Consider the following 20779-nt stretch of genomic DNA (forward strand, 5'->3'; position numbering starts at 1 on the left):
CCTACCAATTACCTTATCTGATTTCATGACCTCAAATGGATCTGTTGATCTCTCCATGGCTCAGTTTCTTCCATATGAGGTATCTCAATTAAAATTCCAAATATTTTCTGGCTCTATGTTTCTATCATTCTGTGAAGTGGCCTATGATGTCTATCTATAGATGAAGATAAGGTTGCTTAGCCCATGAGTCATGCGTGGATAATAAGATGCTATTTTCATACAAAGTTCCACAGAAGAGAACCTAGCTAGATCTTTTCTTTGAGTGAAGAAAATCCCAAGTACTACTCTGAAACAGAAGTATTCAGAAGTCTGACATAGCCATGTTCTCACTTCATAAATTTTCAGGTCATAGTTTTCTGGCCACAGAGGAAAGCTTCCATAACCTGAATCAGCCACTGTATATATAATTTGACTAACTGATTAGGATATCACCATGGTGTTCAAATGTTTCCTTTCTCCAGCTTCCCAAGTGGCTGTTGCACTAGCCTTGCAGACCCTCCCCCTCTCTGTCAGCCCTACACCAGGGCTACCATCATTCACCCCATTCATTCTTTGGACAGACAGACATTTGGTGTCTCATATTCAAGTCTCTCCCTCCTCACCCCACCCCACCTCCCACCCACCCCTACAAAATCTCCAAGGTTCTCAAGTCCTTTGGGGAAATTAAACAAAATAATGATAATGATATTCTCCAAGAGGCAAAGGATGGAAGTGCACATTGTTCTTCAAGTCTTCCAACAGTCCAGGCAAACTGTTAATTGAATGACTTCGCTTTGTCACCATCACATCTAGCAGAAAGTAACACTTAAAGTCAAACTTACTGGCATTGGGGCCAGTCTGTTTTATTTCAGAATTGTCTCCCTTTGACCTATGAAAAGTGGCTGCTAATGACCTGCAAAAAAAGTTGTGTAAGCCTTGAGAAGAAAATTCAGATTTGCCTTAAATGGTGGCCATGTGTAGACTATTCTGTCACACCCACAATGAGAGCTATCAATGTTAAAATTAAAGCCCATGCAAAAGTTAATAGAGGCTCCTTAGATTATATAGTGCAGCTCTGCCAACCTGAATCTGTGCCACTTTGTTGTCACAGATTCAATCCTTGCATAGCAAACCCTTCATTCTGCTCTTAACTTTCATCTCCTGATGGGGCCAGAATCCCATTATGAAAACGGTTAAGCCCAACCCACAGGTGCGAGCCAGAGACACCGAGTTCCCCCTATTAAAATCCCCCATTAAAATGTCAAAACTACAGAGTCTATGTCATTTTCCTGGATACTTTTCCTTTTACTTCCTTTCATTTATATATACTTAGACCCAATTTTATTTTTTAGATGCTTAGGCATTTGGATATGCATGCACCAATGTGAATAATGAACAAATTCCTTACCGAAAATATTATCCTATTTATGAATAATTGTATTGTAATTAGTGAACACACTGTCAATGGAAGTGGAAATCTGTTTTTAAAAACGTGCTCCGTAAAGGCTGAACAAAGCTTTAAAATGCCCCAGGGAAGAATAAAATTAGAAGCAACTTAATATTTTCCCAGTCTGTACATCTCCTGAGATTAATATAAAGTCTACAGAGATCTTTGCAGCCCTTTTCAAAGATAGTGTTGCATTTTTCAAGTAAATGAAACAATATTGAAGAGAAAAATATGTTTATGGACGTCTACACTTCAAAACCACTATTTGGTATCTTGGATGTTAAAAATGTCTTAATACAAAGAAACAGATGATATACTTTGGTTCATGCCTGGGAATCAGTGTACTTATTTCATATGTATGTAAATTTTTTTCATTACATGACTCTTTGCTTACGAGTACTTAATCACAGCCACATTTGTTTGATGAAAAAGCATATGAAAATTTTGTGCACAAGCTATTACCATGCAATATTACTTTTCAGGTTAGTGGAGGCAATTCAGAACTGTCAGATGTTAACACCTGGTGGTGACTTTGGACTCGATATTTGGATGATGTCAGCCAGCACTGACATTATGACACATACAAAAAGTCTAAATACACTTCGGTTCAATTTGCATTTGGGAATTAAAAAACATTACATACATACATACACACACACACACACACACACCCCTATTTCTAAAAAACAAAAATGACAGAAATGTTATGCTACCTAATACAACCCACCCAAGGCATACCCAGTAACCTCACTGTGTGAATTCTACAGAAATATACTTTAAAAGACACAGGAGAGTTTAACATGGAACATCAAGTTATTCTTTCAATTTCATAATAGATGGGATACTTTTTATATTAGCTCTAAATATTTCTGAAAAAAAAAGAGAAAACTCCATAAAGGTAAACAATTTAAACCAGAGAAAATTTAACATTTAATTTCATAAATTAAACACTTTACTACTTAATTTTGAAAAAAAAAAAATGAAAGCTATGTTAAAAGGAAAATGGTACAATAGAATGCTGTAAAACCTCTATCTTAAGTCACCTTTAAAATCCCCAGGAAACATATCTTCAGAATAATGATATAAAATATTAATATTAAAAGATAACATTTACCTTTTTAGTAACTTAAGTGAAAGAAATATGACTCAACTCTTAATCCAAAGGGTCCATACTTTCATTTAATTCCCACCCTCTTATTCTGGTTCCCATGAGAACGAATTGTTGGGTCAGAGGTGAAAGGCTACATTTTCCAGTGTTTTCTGTCACTCAGGGATTAGGCATTACCATTATGTTCAAAGTTTGTCCTCCAGTTACTTTGCTCTCGAGTTGCTCACAATAGACACTGTGACTAAAATAGCAGTTCCAAGGAGGCAGGATGATGACGTTAAGTCAGGCCTCGTTTACCTTCCATGCGTGTGTCCTAAACTTGCCGGCAGCAATGACCTCCAGGGCTTCCTGGAGATGCCGCTCAGCCATCTTTCCCAGTCTCATGCAGCTCAGAGATGCGCCCTCCTTCCCTTTCTCCTCTTTTACTGTTTCAGGTTAGTGCTCATTGTGAGAGGTCTTCGCAATGAGAATGAGTTGCTCTAAGCAGACACTATATAATTAAACCAAGGAATAACTATTTATTTTGTAACAGCAACAAAATACCAAGTTCACCACTCAGCAAGGTTTTCCCCTGAGTGATACTTTTATTTTGTTAACTCAACTGCTCCACTTCCCTACACACACACACACACACACACACACACACACACACTTTTTGTAATAACACTTGGGCACTGAGATCAATACATAGACATATTTGGAGCCAATATTTTCTATTTAGATGGAGATAAAAGGGCAATCCGATTTGTTACATTTTCACAACTGAGAAGCCCTATTCAATCCCTATAAGAATATATACTAGGATAAGAGGTAATTGATGTGACATTGTGCCAAGTAAAGTACAAATACTTCCTATCAATTATTTGCCTAAAAGCTACAAACACCTAAAAGAGGACTTTCTTAACTCCGTCAAGACACACACTTAGTGTATGACCATTATTCCATTATTGCTGACACTCTTTGTCTAAAGATTTACTGTGGCAATACATTCTGCAATCAGACATAACTCAGTTTTGAATTCCTTTGTAGCACTGTAGCACTTGTGCAGCAAAGTAAAAACTTCATGCTATAAATTAGACCCTTTAATTTAATACAGCTGGTTAGCAGCTCCTGCATAAAGCATCACCACCATGGCCTTCAACATTGTCAATAGCATTGAGTAGCTACTTTGTGCAAGACACTGTTTTTTGCTAGAAGGAGAAACTTCCAGAAAAGTGTTTCTGGATCAAAAAACCCAAGGTTGGTTTTCTATGTGCCAAATGAGTGGAAACTTACTTAAGGCAGAGAGAAAAGGCGTCTCTCTCATCATTTAGCACCTTGCATAAAGCCCTGGGCCACAAATCATTCATACACATTATCAAAGAATCTTTACAATAACCCTGGGAAACATATATATCAATAAACACATACTATAGTTGAAGTTGAGCTCGGAGAGATTTAAGTATTCAATCCAAAATCATGTTGTAGTCAGACATAGTAAGAGGTCTATATTGCAACCCCAAAATGAACAGAATCCAAAGACTGCATTATCCAAACCTGTGTTACATCGGCAATTAATACAAAATTACCAGTAACTCTCTTCAGCAGACATGGGAATCTCAATTTATTAGACCTCTCTTAAGGATATTATTTTCGAAATCTTTAATTACATTTTGGTAAATCTCCTTTCAATCACATCTAAGTAATGTGTATTTATCAAAATCTGACTATTTCGCAGCTACAAATAGTTATGGCAAAGTTCTATCAATAATGGAAAGTAAGTAATACTTTCTAATAATACGCTTGAAATCACAGAACTCTACGGAGAAGAGATGTTAACAGTCACTTAATTCAACCCCCTGATTTTATAAATAACGAAACTCTAAGCAAAGATTTCACAGTTAACGCTCATCAATTCTACGTTGAGAACTTTTTTGTTTTCTCATCTGGGATAAATGGTATGAACTTGATTCATCTAATTTAGTCACAATCATCCAATTCATTTGTATCCTTGATTTTCCAGGCAGAAATGCATTATCTTGAGAATTAGGGAATTAGGGAAAATGACGTGAGAAAACTAGATGCAATATATGTAGTCTTAAGACTCCGAGGGAGGGATGAAAATCGAAGAGGCTGCCATGTTTACACTACCCAGATACACTAAACTGATAGTCATAAAAGTCCCAGTCTCTAGCTAGTGCTCTGCTTTTCATCGCGCTCAGGGCAGCACTCTTGCTTTTCACTGAACTTCCCATCTGTGCCCACATGTGACAGACTCAGAGAGAGTATCTATTATCACCCTATGTAAAACAACACCCAGGCATTTCATTATTTACTTACTACCTGTCTCTTCCACCAAAAAGTTTCATGAATGTAGAGGCTCTGACTCTCAAGTTTGAGGATATATTCCCACTATCTAGAACACAGTAGGACCTTAATATTTGCTGCTCATGTCAATGAATGAGACAGGAGGTAAACCTGAAGGCCAAATTTCCAATAATCCCAAGAAAATTATAACAACAGTTACAGCAACATTACTATTATACATCCTTGCTACTTGTACATTGGACATCAGTCCAAAGGTCTCTATGCAGTGGCACAGATAATGGAAAAACACTGGACTGTTGAGCTTTTGCATATGCACAACACCTCACTTGAAACTAACCTGGTTATAGTGTTACAGAAAATCACTCACTTCTAACTACAATTTGGGCCTCTTGTTCCTATATTACAAATTAAATGATTAGTAGGTTGCATATGCCACTACGCCAAAAAAAAAAAAAAGTAGGCATTGTATTTAATTCTCTGCTAGGATACATTATCCTAATATGATTCATTATTGACATATCAGACTAATTTATTAAAGCCAGTTAATTTACTGAAGCTTTCCTACTTTTCACCTTAAACACATATTAAAAGTATTTACCACATGCTATCAAATAGGCCACTGCTTTACTTTTACCGAGGTAGAAACAATAGTCTAAACCACAGAGACACAGTCAATAATGTCTGGATTGTAAACTCCAAGAGTTCATCCCACAACAAAGCAAGACAGAAAAAACTATCAAGAGAACACAGAAGGCTTTCAAAGTTTGGACTCCTGGGTTAGACTCAGATTTCTGCTATGTCACCACGTATCACCTAGTGGAATGAACAAGAGCTAATTTTTAAAAACTGATCCAGGCACGCCCATCATTTGGAGATCCAAACTGGGCCATTGGGGCTTTAAGGAATGGCGCTTCACAGCTCAGTCCTGCCACTATAAACTCAGGCCGGTTGCATCACTACTTTCCATGAGGAATTTAAGGGGTGTGACTGCATCCTTTCCAACCCTGCATTCCACATGTGACAAAACTGATCCAGCTGTTTGTCTGAAAGAAATTCCTTGCTGTCCTTAAAAATTAAAAAGCAAGTGGATATCCGTCCTCCAGGGGCAAATCTCCAGCTGGAACCTGGTACAGGCAGTTGCGAAACAGAGACAGAGCCCTGGAGAGCATCTGCTTTTGAATTCTTACCTCGCCATAGGGGGGTTAGCCCCATCTTGCTTTTTGAAATGGCAGATTCTGGATGGAGGGTGCTGGCTTGGCCCAAAGCTCTTGAGAAGTGTTCATCCACTACTGACCCAATGTCTCCCTGGAAATAAGTGAAAAGGACACAGCGAGAGTTAAGGTACTCCATCTCGGCAGGCTGGTCTTTCTCCTCCTCCTCCTCCTCCTCCTCCTCCTCCTCCTCCTCCTCTTGTTTGCTGGGAAGGGTGACTTCCAGAGAGTCCTGCATCTTGCTGTATACCGCTAACTTCTTCTGGGATGGAATAAACAAAACACGGTATCAAAGACAGTTTGTAAAAAAGCATTAACTACTTAACTTTTCACTTAAAAAAAAATCTAAATATTAACATATGTTTGCAAACTGATTCTTCTTAGTGTGCTTTACTCCATCTTTTCCCTCCCCAAACCAATCTTCTCCTTCCCACCCTGAAAAAATAAGTCTGTTATTTCAAATTTTGAAAAAAAAAGAGTAAATTATCATTATCAGACAATATATTTTCAGAGTGTAACAGGTTTGTTTGGTTTCTCTTTTTCATAATCTAAAATACCAAAGTAGAACGGCTTTAAAAAAGTTTTTTTTTCCAGTTTTTCATCAATTTTCTATTTTAAAATTTGAATATACATACATCAACATTATAGTTTGGGACAGAGAGGAATGGGGGACAGGCAGGGGTGCCCGGGGGGGAGGGGTGGGGAAGAAAAGAGCTTTCCATAAATGAAATAAACTAAAATAAAAACAGGAATGTAGCGTCTTATAAAAGGATTTGGCAGATGTGCCAAACTCATTTCTCAAAAATCAAACTAAAATGACAAAGCTAAGTCTGTGTGAAGATCCATTTTGCATGGAACATATTTTGCAGATGTTCCACTTGCCACCATTATCATGGAGGGGAAAAAAGATGATATTATGGCTTACTGAAAATAATACAAGGTATTACCAATGTCTAGGGTGGCTTTCAAATAAAAATGCCAAAATTTTGATAATTTTAAAATATTCTTAAAACACATGATCACAGCTGTAATAATAATCAGTGTATATTACTCCAAGCACTCTTAAAAAACTTTGAACTTATTACCTCAGTTAATTTTTATAATTCTACATCATGGTTATTACTACCATCTATATGTTAAAGGCGAAGAAACAAAAGCACAGAGAAGTGAAGTCACTTGCTAAAGGTCACAGAGGATGAAAGTGGTGGAGCCAGAATGCATAATAAAAATATGCAGGTATACTTATATGTGTTTATAAGGACAGGGGAGGGGGATCTAGTGCAGGGAAGAAAAAGTCACCAAAATGGTTATTGTTATCATTTTCTGGCTAGTAAGGTCTCTAGTTCTTATTCCTACTTTACAGTATTTCCAAATGTTTTTCATTGAGTACATATGATTTTTATAAGTAACAACTTCAACGTGAATTATATACATAAGATAATGCTAAAGGTTATAAAACTTACTATCCTAATGATGAAATGAGTTCTCTATCATTTGTATACCTGCAAAACCTGTTTCTTTGTTATACTATTTTTATTCCAGAAAAAAAATGCATGCTGGAAAATGAATATGAGTCGAAAAAAGTAAATCATTCTAGAATACTCCGTAAGCACATAGTTCTGCAAATGTTATCAAAACATGTAACCCAGATTCGTGTTTCTAATGGAATTACTAGCTTCAAAAATCTATAGCCCCAAATTATAAATGCATCATTCAATAAATTGAGCCCTTTCCCCCTAGCAATGAATATGTTGTTCTTGAGGGAGGTGGGCCCTGAAATATTCAGGCATATTATGAGCTGTTGGTTATTATGTAGGAGCTGTTATTTTTAAATACATGCATTACTTTATATTTAAAATCTGTGTCAATGTGGTTATCGTTTGTTGATGAATAGATAATTCATTCCTGTGAGGGAACATGCCTTGTTGATGAATAGCCGGTTGTAACGACGGTGCGGTTATATTTCCTACAATCTGTGTCGCACAGGTTTGAACATGTTTATGTTTAACTTCAAGAGCAAAAACACCACGGTAACAAAGATTATGTATAAAATAAGGGGGTTGAACCAAATGGCCTCTAAAATTACTGCTGACTTTAAATTCCATTTAAAAATAAACAAATATTACAATTTATTAGTCGAATCACACTACAATTTCTCTGTGTGCCTGTGTATTTATCTGAAGTTATGCCGTTAAGCATATACACACACTCTCTGCCAAGTACTCTGGTATATGAAAAAGAAGCACTGTTTTTATATAGGAAAGGAGCTTAAACTGATCTAGAGGGAGTGACTTCAGTGTCCACTGGTGTTCACTACTATCCCTGAAACTGATCTTTTTTTCCTGTTAATGTCTAGTTCAGCATTGGTTTGTGAGAGTCAGGTTTTGAATCTAATTGTTTCATTTGTTCAATTTTAACATTTATTCTTTAAAGGAAGGAGCCTGGGCTGTGCTAATTATGCAAAGAAAGGCAATGTTTTATTTTATCCCAATTAGCAAATAATTCTTAGATAAAATAAAATTAAAGTTTTATAAATATGGAAAAGATTTACAACTACAAATCCTGATATAAAGTTAGCATAGTATTATGACCAGTAATAGCAGTAATAAAATATCTTAATTTATTAATTAATGACTGTTGAATTTAATCTATAGATTTTCAATTTATTTAAGATTACACAATTTTCTAAATGTTGTAAAATTTCATGTTACACTTTTTTGGCCAAGTGTTGAATGGTTGTATTCAAATAAATTAATCTAAATTTACATATGAAAAATTCAATATGAAATGGGGAAAAAGTGAACAAAAAGTGAACTGCCATTGTATCAAAATATCTTTTATGAGTCTATTTTCTAAAAGTTATTCTTCTGTTTATGGTTGCATTTATTCCCTATATCCCTTACTGTACTATACCCGCATTCTGTCTATATACATGTAATATATGTCTGTATATATACATACACATTTACATAAATATATAATGATACCTTATTTCTTTTGATAGGCAAACACCGGTGATTTTGTTAAAATATATGTATTGACTCTATTTAAATACAATTTTTTGAATGGATATAAGATATGTTTTTTTTTTTCCTCTCCCAGCTCTTTGAGACAGGTCTTCTATTAAGTAAATACATTTGCTTGGAGACTATCAAATAAAATACAACCTATGATACACCTACCAATAGGGCGGATATAAGGCATTACCTATCATTCTCTAGTACTTTTTTCTGATAAAGGTGAGTCGATTTTCACAAATCATAGTGAACCAACTTAAATACTTACATTTAACACACACACACACACACTCATGCATAAGCACACACACACACGTGAACACACGATTAGCTTCACCATCAATACCACTGGTTAAAATAAGAATTCTAAAGTACCCAAATGGCCTGAAACCTTCCTAGAATGCAATGAATCTGCATACTTTTTAATGTTTTTATTGAAGAACAATATAAACAGAAAAGGCTACATATCATAAATGTATAGTTCATACATTTTGTAAACTGAGTGCATCAATGAAACGAGCAACAGATCAAGAACTAGAACGTCATCAGTACCCCCAGAAGGCACTGCTTCCTTCAAGACACTACCTCCTGAACCGCCACCACTATCCAGATTTCTATCAATGTGATTTGCCAAAACTGTCTTTTGTACTTGATATAAATGGACTCATATAGCATGTACCCTTTGTGTCTGGCTTCTTTCACTCTATATTGTGTTCATGAGATTCCTGCATATTGTCGCATGTAGTCATCTACTGCGCATCCTCATTGCCGCGTAGTAATCCATTTATCTGCTCTACCACTCACAGGCATTTGGCTAGTTTCCAGATTTGGGCTATTACAAATAGTACCCCTATGAACATCTGAGTATGTCTTTTAATGAACATATGTCTGTATTTCTTTGGCGTATATACTGAAAGGAAGATTGCTGGGCCAAAGGGAAAGTACGGATGTGGCTCAGCCCTGACAGATATTGCTGGTTTTCTCAGGTAATTTTCACCAACCTACACACGGACAGCCCGTTTATGAGAGTTCCTGTTGTTCCATATCCCTCTCTCTACCCTTGGTACTGTATTTCTTTTTTCAGTTTTTCTCTCCTGATAGATATCCCAATTTTTTTAATTTTTTTTTCTTTGAGGTGTAATTCACATAAAATTGACCTTTTTGAAAGTCCATGATTCTGTGGCATTTAGCAAATCGAGAATGCTGTATAACCACCAGCTCTCTCTACTCCAAAACATTTCATCAACCAAAGGGGAATTCTGTACCTATGTTATATTAACTCCCTATTTTCTGACTCCTCCCCACCAGTCCACGATAACCACCGATCCGCATTCTGTCTCTAGGAATTAATCTATCTTGGCTATTTCATATAAACTGAATCATACATATATGACTTTTTTGCTTCTAGGTTCTTTCTCTCAGCATAATGTCTCCAAGGTTCATTCACACTGAACCAGTACTTCATTCTTTTTAATAGCTGAGCAGTATTCCATTACATGCATATAGCATAATTTGTTTATCCATGTATCCACGAATGGATATTTGAGTCATATCTACCTACTGCCTACTGCAGATAGTGCTCTTATGAGTATACACGTATTTGGTTGCACACCTCTTTTCAATTCTCTTGGGTAAGTATGTATGATAGTTGGGTCATAGGGTGACACTACACTTAACTTATTAGGGACCCACCAAACTGTTTCCACAGCAGCTGAACCGCTTTAGATTGCCACCAGCAATGTACTTTGGGTCCAATCTGTCCACATCCCTTGGTAGAAAAATAACACTTGTTATTTTCTGGATTTTGAAAAAATTATTATTACAGCTATAGTCACCCTAGTGGGTATGAAGTGGTATTTCACTGTGGTTTTGATTTGCATTTCCCTAATGACTAATGATGTTGAACAATTTGTATACATTTAAAAAATATTAAGTGTGAGTGCAAAGAAAACAGGAACAGAATTTAAACAGTAACTGACTCATATGCTGACAATCATACTGTCTTAATATTCTCCTCCATAGACCCTTAAGCCTTAGCTACTTTCCGATATCTGTGCTTTGGTGACAGTAAATCAATTCCTTGCCTATTTTGAACTAAGTGAATTATCCATGTGCACTTTTGCCATATTCTGTATTCACTTGGTATTTGCTTCTTAGCATGAAACTTGCCTGGTGTTACATTCTTTCTTGAGAATAATATATAACATTCAAAATGTTGAGGATAAATCTCAAATCATCAGAATCTAGATTTCCTGAATTGAGGTCAAAAGGCAATCTAGTTAATGTTGTTTTTTTTTTCCTCAAGATGCACAATACTTCCTAAAAATACCCAAGTCTCAGAAATGTTCATGCTTTTCTTACAAGACTCTTAAGAATTGTTAACCAAAACAAAGACGTCATCAAAAGGGACTTCAACACCTACAAATTGGTTTATTTAGGGCACATGAACTAGCTCATCCCCATTTCAGAGTAATGACAATTTTCCCCCAGGCAAAATGACCCTGCCTTAGGTGAAACAATGACTGAGTTAGCAGCCACAAAGTGAAAACTAACTCAGGAGAAGAGGTTAAAGCAGTGTAGGAAGGAGAAGGCCTGGGCAATGCAGACCATACCGAGCCCCCTCACAGCCTGCCACAAGGCACGACAGGAACAAACTCTCACAGGAATGTGCAGGGGAAAGGATTTTGTCTGACAAGAGAGACTTCCATGTCAGGAGCCAAATACCACTAACTCCCCAAGGCTTAAGCTTACAAAATGCCAAATGATTACTGTGCATATGTGGAAACTTCTTTTCCTAAAAAAACAAAAGTATTTTAATGAATCATTGGATATTTGGAAACAGCTTTGTCCTTTATTTTTTTTTTCGTTCTTTTTTCTTTTTCTTTCTTTTCCCAATTTCTACTGGCTCTCTTCTCTAAATGCAATGATTCTTTTATGTTCAAAAAACATGGTCGATGCCTCTAAGAAAGGACCGCTAGGCTGAAATAAATGTTTCAAATTCCCTATGCTTCAAATTGTAAAGTCCATAAAAGCAACTGACTGCTCCTTGATTATATTTTTCTGAATTTACTCGGTAACAGATTGTTAAAAATATATCAGAGAGACTTGAAATTTTGATCCTTAGCCTGTTTGGAAGAGGAGGAGGAATCAGGTTCAGGGAGGGTGGGTCGGGATGAAGAGCTATGCCACAGGCCTTTCACATACCATATTTTGCTTCCCTCTCTCAAACACAAGCACACAAATATTTTGTCCAAATAATTGTTTCCAATTTACAAATGCAAAAACTGATTTGCTTGGCTGGGATCATCGAACTAATAAATGGCAGAGACAGGATTAGAACCTATTTCTGTCTGACTACAAAACATGAGCCAAGAAAATAGACTAAAGGAAATGAGTGTCTATATATTTAGGTTAGTCAAATAAATAAACAGAAGCCCACAATCAGCAGGGTATCAGATGCATCCCGTAACTAAGGAGAGTCGAAGTTACTTATAACATTAAAAAAAAAAAATAGAGATGTAAACATATAACAGAGTTACAGCTATTAAATCATGCAGTGCTCTTCAAAATAGATATACATCCACATAAAACTGAAGTCTCTATCCAAAAAAGGTATTGTACCCTTGGCAACTCAGATACATAATGTTATTGCCCACCATTTTTCTGGAAATCCTATTTTGGAAATGTGAGCAGAGCCAATTTTGTGAGACACAGTCATAACTCGAGATTCTGTGTTTGTTTGCTTATTTTGTTTTGTTTTCATTTTTCTTAAGAGTTGGGAGTAACAAACCAAAAATACTATTAACTCGACCAGCTATTTTTGAGCACACTTGAGTCTCAATGATTCTGGTCATTATCAAAAATCAAACTCATCCCTTCCAAGGATGAAAAGTTTCCAGTTTCGAGGATGTTCCAAAAAAATATGCCACATACTTAGACAGAATTTCAAAATTTGCATTCCCAAAATATTTTAAGCTATGATCACATCACAAGGGTATGTGTTCTCTCTCAAACTGACTACTTTGAATGAAACAAGTTTCCAATATGTGATTTTCTGATATGTCTTTATAATCCTATTACTAGACATAGGGTATGACTTCATCTTTAAAAATTCATCTGTTATTCATTGAATCACCAATTAATTCCTCTTCTCTATCAGTAATTGTGCAAAGACATGGATTCATCACAAAAATGAAAGTCATAGCCTATCATTAAACCCAAGCTGCTCATAGTTAGTCAGAAGAGCATTGTAAGGGCAGTGGTAAATAAAGAGAACCTCACAGTTTATCCATAAGGTTAATTGTCCAATTTCTCCAAGTAGCTAATATTTTTAAATTTTTAAACAAGAAAAGTAAGAAGGTAACATTAGGTCAATTATTGTTTCCTTGTTTCCAAAGAAGTCCAGATGGGAAGGAACCGCAATAGAAAGAGAGCGGGAATAGAAAGGAGGATTTGACCAAAATGAGTCCACGAGTCTGGGTCAGTCACCAAACCGTCTGGCCTTCAGCTTCCTCCTCTGAAAATGAGGAGTTTTGAGACTCGATTATCTCAGAGGTCTCGTCCAACTCTCTATCCTAATAAGCAACATGCTAGAGCCCTAGACAAATTCACACTTAATTTTGTTTCTTACGTTGGCTGCCTCTTCTGATTTTGCAGGACACCAGCCAAAAATACCGTACAGACCATTGAAGACTAATTCATTCCTAGACATGGGTCATCTAGCCCAATTCCCAAGAATTAGCTTTGGTATCTCCTTCATCTATCTTCACAGTAAGAAGAAAGGATACATCCCACAACTGCCCCGCCCCTCGCTCCATCCGCCAAGGACAAGTGTTTTGGCATACTACCACATTAGAGTTCTAAGACAAAAGGACACCTGTTTACTTCAGGTCATTCTTCCTTTCTTTTCTTTGTCTCCTCTCTACTAAAACACAAGACAAATGAAATATAGTTTGGTTACCCCAGTTCAGACCACACTTCTAAATTATTGGCATAAAACTGGTATCCACTGAGATATCTACAAATATGGCATATATGACTACTTGTTTTTAGCAGCAGATGTTTGGGTCTATTGGTTCAGGGCAGTGTTGGGTCTTCCTAAATGAATAGTTAAAGCAGAAAACCAGCTGCTTAAAGAGGTGCTTTTTGAAAGATTTGGGGCAGAGTTTTGCCCACAATTATTTCCTTCACTGTGTCTGCCAGAACCTGAAATTCAAGTATCAGAAAGCTTTTGTTTCCTGAATGAAGAATGAAAATATTTTTCTGGAGATAATACCTTAAATTGTTATCTATTACTGGATTAATTAGTTTGGGATTCTTTATGGTGTGTGTGTGTGTGTGTGTGTGTGTGTGTGTTTTAATGCTAGCTGGAAGTAGGGCCTATGGGAATGGGATCCAACTTCAGCACCCAACTTTTAGAATGATAGACAGAAAGTCTAATACACAAGTTTGCTTTAGGATCTGCCCTAAGTATCCTGAGCATAATATTTTTAGTCTCATTGAACATTCCCTTTGCACAGAAGGATACAAGACAGAAATACATACACTATCCAAAGGGATCAGCTCAGCATCTTTGCTGCAACAGCCCCAAAAGTCTCTGTGCCCGATGGCAAGCTTCTTCACTCTGAACACCCTCATTTCCTTTGCCGTGGCGCATGTCCCTGCCATGCCCAATTTCATGAGATGGGAGACTTTATAAAGTGCAAGGTGAATTAGGCCTTCCTTGTATTTGCCCAAAATACCCTTTCCTTTCCAAAGAGTTGTCACCTTGTCCAGGCATTTGGTTTTCTGCTAAACATATCTCCACTATGCATGATTGTACGGATTCCAAGCCTTCCCTTTCTATCGTTATTGTAATCTCTCTTCTGGTTGACTGCCAGAGACAACAGTTAGTTTAGTCATTTTAAAGTTTAATTTTTTTTTCCAGCTTTGAATTTTCTGGCTGTAATGTTATTGGGAGCATAAAACTCTGGGTACTTTAAGCTTCTAAGTTTCTGCAGTCAAGTTAATTTGTGTAGTGTGGAATTATGGGGGTTGTTCTTTCTCAATGAAGTCCTGCATGAATTCTTATAAGTCCACTTAAGTCCTTGCTTACAGTTGCAAGAAAATTGGATCCTCCACCTTAAATAAGTTGGCTGTATATTGAGACTATTTAGGATATAATTGTATTCTTTCTGTTTAATGAATCTAAACTTAGGTTGAAATAACAGTAACATATGAAGCACTTAAAGCTGACTGTTAATACCACTTCCTCAAGATTATTTTAAAATAAATAAATGTTCATTTGCTAAGTGGATATTCTGCCTCATCAACAAAGGATGCAGAATGGATAGCAAAAGTCATTAGCATAATATAAATGCTTTCAAAAGGACTTTGGAATGCCTAAACTAAAAAAGTACACTACCAAGGACTTGGAAAGAATTTCAAGCTCCAAGGCCAAAGAATCTACTGCATATTAATCTTCTTTATCAAAAAGGTGATTTGGAGCACTAAAGACAAAAATAAGCCTATTGTGCAATTGCAAAAAATTAAAAAATAAAAAAGCTTGGAAGACTGTATGGCATGGTAGAAAGATGCTAGATTGGGGAGCACGGCATCTGGTGGTCTTAATTTTGTCACCAATTAACTCTGAAATCTTTGGCTAGGTGGTTCAGCCATGTGAGCATCCATTTTTCCCATTTGCAAAAGGAAGGGTGTAGTGTGTTTTTTCAGGGTGTCTTCTTCTGACTACGTGTGTGTGTGTGTGTGTGTGTGTGTTTTATGACCTAACCAAGGTATCCAAATCCAGAGAAATAGTTTGGGGAGCGGGGCACTCCTTACAAATTTATAACTGGAGTTCTGTCTCCTAGGAGCATTTAATTCTTTTAAGTGAAAGCATGCAAGCAGATTCACACAGCTGTGGACAGAGTAAATATGCTGTAACTTATATGAAGCCCGGAGCATAATTGTTAAAAACCCCTATGCACAATTAGAAAACTGGCGATCTTTTTTTCTGCTTTCACCACCTCATGAACAAACTACAGGATTCTGAAAGCTTTACGTATCTTTCTAATGTTGACATTATGAGTAAATGGGGGGGCAGATTTAGACAATAACAGGCTGTCTACATTTAAGATGAGAAGTCCCCCAGGTATGAAGGGAATCTATGATTTCATATCATTTCCCTCAATTTTTCCTGACACATATTTGGGAATTTGTTTCTCTTAGTTCCTACTGTCACTGTTAGAATGCAAGCACATTCCTTTCTGGACACGTTCTGCAGTGTCATCATGCCTCCGGAGCACGGGCTGAGAGACTGAGTCAAGAGTTCTCTTGAGGAGATGTTAAAGAGATGGTGGGCATGAGGACCACAAAGCTTAGCATCTCTTAGCAAACCCTGTCTGGATAAAACACACTGTAAGATTTACTCATAGTCATACAACTTCTAGGAATTAATGTCAGGGACTATAAAACTTACTCTGCAGACATATTTACAAATTATTTTGATTCACGTAGTCTACTGTATGCCTGAGTAACGCATTACAGTGCCGCCTGAGATATATGCAGTTCACTAGGTTTTTAAGACACCAACCTATTACTACCTACAATGCATAATATACTTGATGAAAAAAAAATCTGAACTTAAAATTTCAAGTGCATATTTGTGCTTTTAAGGGTAAAGCAGAGTATACACACGCCTGGGGAATGATATTCTATTATTTCAAAAATAATTATCAGCTATATGATCATACATGAAGAGGAAAAACACACCTGTGGATAAAATCCATCATAATAGACCATTATAGGGTGCCTGGGTGGCTCAGATGGTTAAGCGCCTGCCTTCAGCTCAGGTCATGATCTCCAGGTCCTGGGATCGAGCCCTGCGTCAGGCTCTCTGCTCAGCAGGGAGTCTGCTTCTCCCACTGCCTTCTCCACTCTTCCTACACACTCTCTCTCTGTGTCAAATGAATAAATAAAATATTTGAAAAAAAATAAACCATTATGCTATACTAACTTACAAGGACTTCTGAGCTATTGGATTCGAGGGGAAAAAATCAGCTCAAAGATACACCACTACAACGGATTACAGAAGGAACACAAACCTGAAATGCTTTCTTTTCTAACATTCTATTAGTGACCATGAAACTTTCTTTATAACTCTTATCACTTTTTCTGCTTTTCTTTTTTCTGCTCAGCAAATCAAGTTTTCAAATGCTGTAGGAGTGGTAGCCTTTATTTTTGTCTCCCAGGCAAGATGCTATTAGGGGTCACTTCCCATGGATGGAGAAAACAATCTTCAAGGATAATAATGATAAAACCTTATGGAATGCAAAAACAACCAAAATATGTATTCTCGGATGACTGCATTAGGGCCAAGTCAATATTAGTCCCACTTCACCCACGCACTGCATAGTCTAAAAATGTTGTCAGCCTGATAAGAATTTCCTGATTTACTCTTTTTTCCAATAGAAAATATAGGTCATCAAAATAAACTCCTGACAGTAAAAGAACAGTAGTTACACTATCAAGTCTTTTTATTTCACTAGCCAGTTATAGTCCATTTCCTTACTTAACAACAACAGAAAAAGTATCCTGTAACAAGCCATTTTTGTAAAAGTAACAAGAAAATTTCCAAGCACACCTCTCAGCTAAGTTCTTAAAGTCACCTCAGCCAATTACCTATTTGAAGGATACCTATAGAACCTAAAGGGTAGTAAAGTTGACATTTACTAATATGCGCAACTTATCAATGTGGACGATTCAGGTGAAAAAGAAAGTTCATTCTTCAGTCAGTTGATGGTCTCAGCAAAAGACTGATATTTGGGGATCGAGTTGTAGCACTGTTACAAAAGTTGGCGTACTGGAGTTTTTCTCACTGAAAACTGAATTTTATGAATAGTAACTTATAATTTTTCCGATATGAATTTTATTTTCTAGTTCAAGAGTATTATAATCCCTAACCTCCACCACAGATTCATATATTAATGGAATTATTTTCACAATTCTATAGAACAAAACCCTATTCATAACTTACATAGTTCAAGTTATCTTTTAAGGGGAAAAATACTTTTCTGTATGCTTAGTAATTTTGAGTCTGTTGCTTGTCTACATTCCAGTTGACAACTGAGAGCCTCTGAGATGAAGGAAGGGAAGGGAGGAAATAGGATGGTTCATCTGGGACTGACTGTTTATAAAACACATAAAAATGATACCCAGCATCTCTTTGCCTCACTTGCCTAATTTGTACCTAAATGGTTTTCTCTATTACTTAACATCTTTTATGTTTAAAAGCAAACATCTTTTATGTTTAAAATAAAAGCAAACAGCATAACCAAAATGTTTAAATCTATCTTCGACCACAAATTATAAAATGTTTTCCTATTCTCTTTCCTAAAAGTAATCTTGCTTTCAAATGCTAAGGCTGCTGAATATTTAAAAAAAAAATAATGGTAGCAATAAAATGGGGTTCCTTCCTCTTTTGCCCTACTTGGTCCAGTTAAGCTTATATTGTTTAGCAAATAACTCTGGGGCATGTTCCCTGCTCCAGAATCAGCTGAATTTTACAGTCCTTAAATTCTAAACTGAAGTTATGATTTCTTTCCAAAGAGTAGCCTTACAAATCTAGCAAAGAAACAAGTAAAAGGAATACAGAAATCAAAATTAATTATGTAAGTTTTAATAAAGAGCCAAACCCTTAAGACCATAATAAAACATATGGTTCCTAAGAAATGTTTTAAAACCCAATCAATAAATTCTGTGAATGGTAATTTCCAAAGCACATCTGGTTCCCTGGTAAGTGTCTCCACCTCGGAGTGCATAAATTGTATTTTTAAAAATTTCACCCAAATCAACCCGAATTCCCGAATTCCCAGAGTCTGAAGACCCTACTTCAGTACAAGCTGGTGCCACATACTCACATATGTGTTCTCTATAGCACTAACTGAGGTTTGAAACACATTCTGTTGGTGTCCACAGAGGAATGTCTAGGGGTACCTAGTGCCAAATTCCCCACACCCTACTCTCTCTTCTAAAAGAACTATATCATCTCCCTGCTTCCAGAACCCTTTTAATCCACAGCATTCTCCGTCACTCTCAGCATGGTGAAGACCCAACATCCAGTGATCCAAGGTTACCTCTTGAGTGGGGACACACTTCTACTAGGCTGAACTATAACATCTCTGCGCTTTGATGGAATTAAAAAAAATGAATGAGGAAGTTTGGGATCAATTCCTGCCCTCCCAGTCACAGTCATAAGAAGACAGACTCTACAGAGAAGTTCTAGTAACATTTGACAGACATTACACTAGACTTCTGTTCCATTAAAGTTCCAGAAAGGTCATTCCATGAGCTCACTGCCCAGGTAGCCTCCCCTATGTCGGTGACACAATTTTATCCTCTTAATCAAGAAAACCCTGAAAACATTTCACCTTTCCAAAGAAAAGAAAATATTTGATTTAAAGTAAGTTTACTCACATACTCCTAAGACAGATGCCCTTGGTGGGTTTCAAAGAACTGAGCCCAAAGAGCTAAGGTGGCTATGCGGAGCAGCTCTGAGCTCCAGTGACACCAGCTCAATGAAGCCAGGTAGTGCCTCACATCGAATCCCCACCCGTCCACCAGGCTGCTGGTCCCTTCCCGAAGCCTTTCCTCCGTTCAGCTCAACGGCGCTCCCCCAGGTCCCAGAGCATCCTCCGCGCCACCCGTCCCGGCGGGACGTCGCCCGAGTCCCAGACAGATACTCTCGGTGCCCCTCGCCCCCGCCCCCGCCCCCGGCGGGCTGCCCGGTCGGTGACTCACCTGCTGGCCAGGTTGGGGCGCCGGGTGGTAGTAGGCTGTGGGGCAGGTTGCAGCTGCCACAGGGTTGGGCAGATACTGGGGCGCTCCATACGGCTGGGGGTGATACATCACCTCCGCACAACTCATGGCAGCCGGGGCAGCGGCGGCCCCCGAGCTGCCGCCGCCGCTCTGCGCGCTCGGGCGACGGGCGCCGCCGCCACCGCCACCGCCGCAGCTGCCTCCTCTGTCGCTGCTCCAGCTGCTACTGCGGCGAAGGCGGGTCCTCGGCGGCCGCGGGCTCCGCGCGGGGCGCGGGCTCGGGAGGGGTTGGCAATCAGTGGGGGCCCATGCGCGGGCACCTTCATCTTCAGCCCCTCCGATTGTCCCCTTCCCTGCGCTTATATAGCGGCTCCGGGACGCAGGGGCCCGCCGCGCGGCGGGGGCATGACAGTGCCCGGCTCCGGAGAGGACAGCAGCGCCCACTGCAGCGCCAGCCGCCGCCGCAGCCCCGGCCGGGTTGGGCAGCCCTGGGGAGCCGGGGCTCTGGTTTGCATATACACAATGCACGCCCGGGGCTCGTCCTATCACCAGAGCTCGCGCCTGGGCGAGGACCGGGAGGCGGGGGCAGAGGGAGGGGGGCGCTGGAGAGGAGGGGGAGCACTTCGCCGCTCCAGGCTCTGGCGCGGAGCTGTGCAAAGTTCCTCCAACTCGGTCCGCGGCGGGCGGGTCGCCCAGCGGGGGACCCCGGGGAGGGCCGGCTGCGGATTGGAGCGAAGTTTGAAGCCCTCTCCGCCTCCCGGCGGTGGGATGATGATGGGAGGGGAACGGTATGCGAGAGGCTCCGCGCCCTCAGAGCTCAGGCTTTCCACCCTGTGTCACCTGGCTGTCAGGGCAAGGGCTTCGCAACCCCAAGGAGCTTTTAGTGGGGAACACCAACGCATAGGCCAGCGCTAAA

At 38.6% G+C, this 20779-nt stretch overlaps 1 protein-coding gene across 6 annotated transcripts in view; it reads right to left on the minus strand.

Annotated features, from left to right (window-relative positions):
• Nucleotides 1-20384, minus strand: part of VGLL3 (vestigial like family member 3) — a 47064-nt gene extending 26680 nt beyond the window's left edge. The window contains exons 1-2 of one of the 6 annotated variants that reach the window (XM_044251160.1): nt 19846-20384; nt 6029-6311 (exon numbers count right to left, since the gene is read on the minus strand). In XM_044251160.1, coding sequence (XP_044107095.1) covers nt 6029-6311; nt 19846-19971 — 409 coding nt within the window. In that variant the 5' untranslated portion in view covers nt 19972-20384. Of the gene's footprint in view, nt 1-6028; nt 6315-16818; nt 16884-19521; nt 19722-19845 lie in introns of those variants that run through there. The other 5 variants (XM_044251159.1, XM_044251164.1, XM_044251163.1 and 2 more) reach the window with 5 other exon arrangements.
• Nucleotides 20385-20779: the final 395 nt, after the last annotated feature.

Source organism: Neovison vison, chromosome 6, assembly GCF_020171115.1.
Source record: "Neovison vison isolate M4711 chromosome 6, ASM_NN_V1, whole genome shotgun sequence".
NCBI lineage: Eukaryota > Metazoa > Chordata > Mammalia > Carnivora > Mustelidae > Neogale > Neogale vison.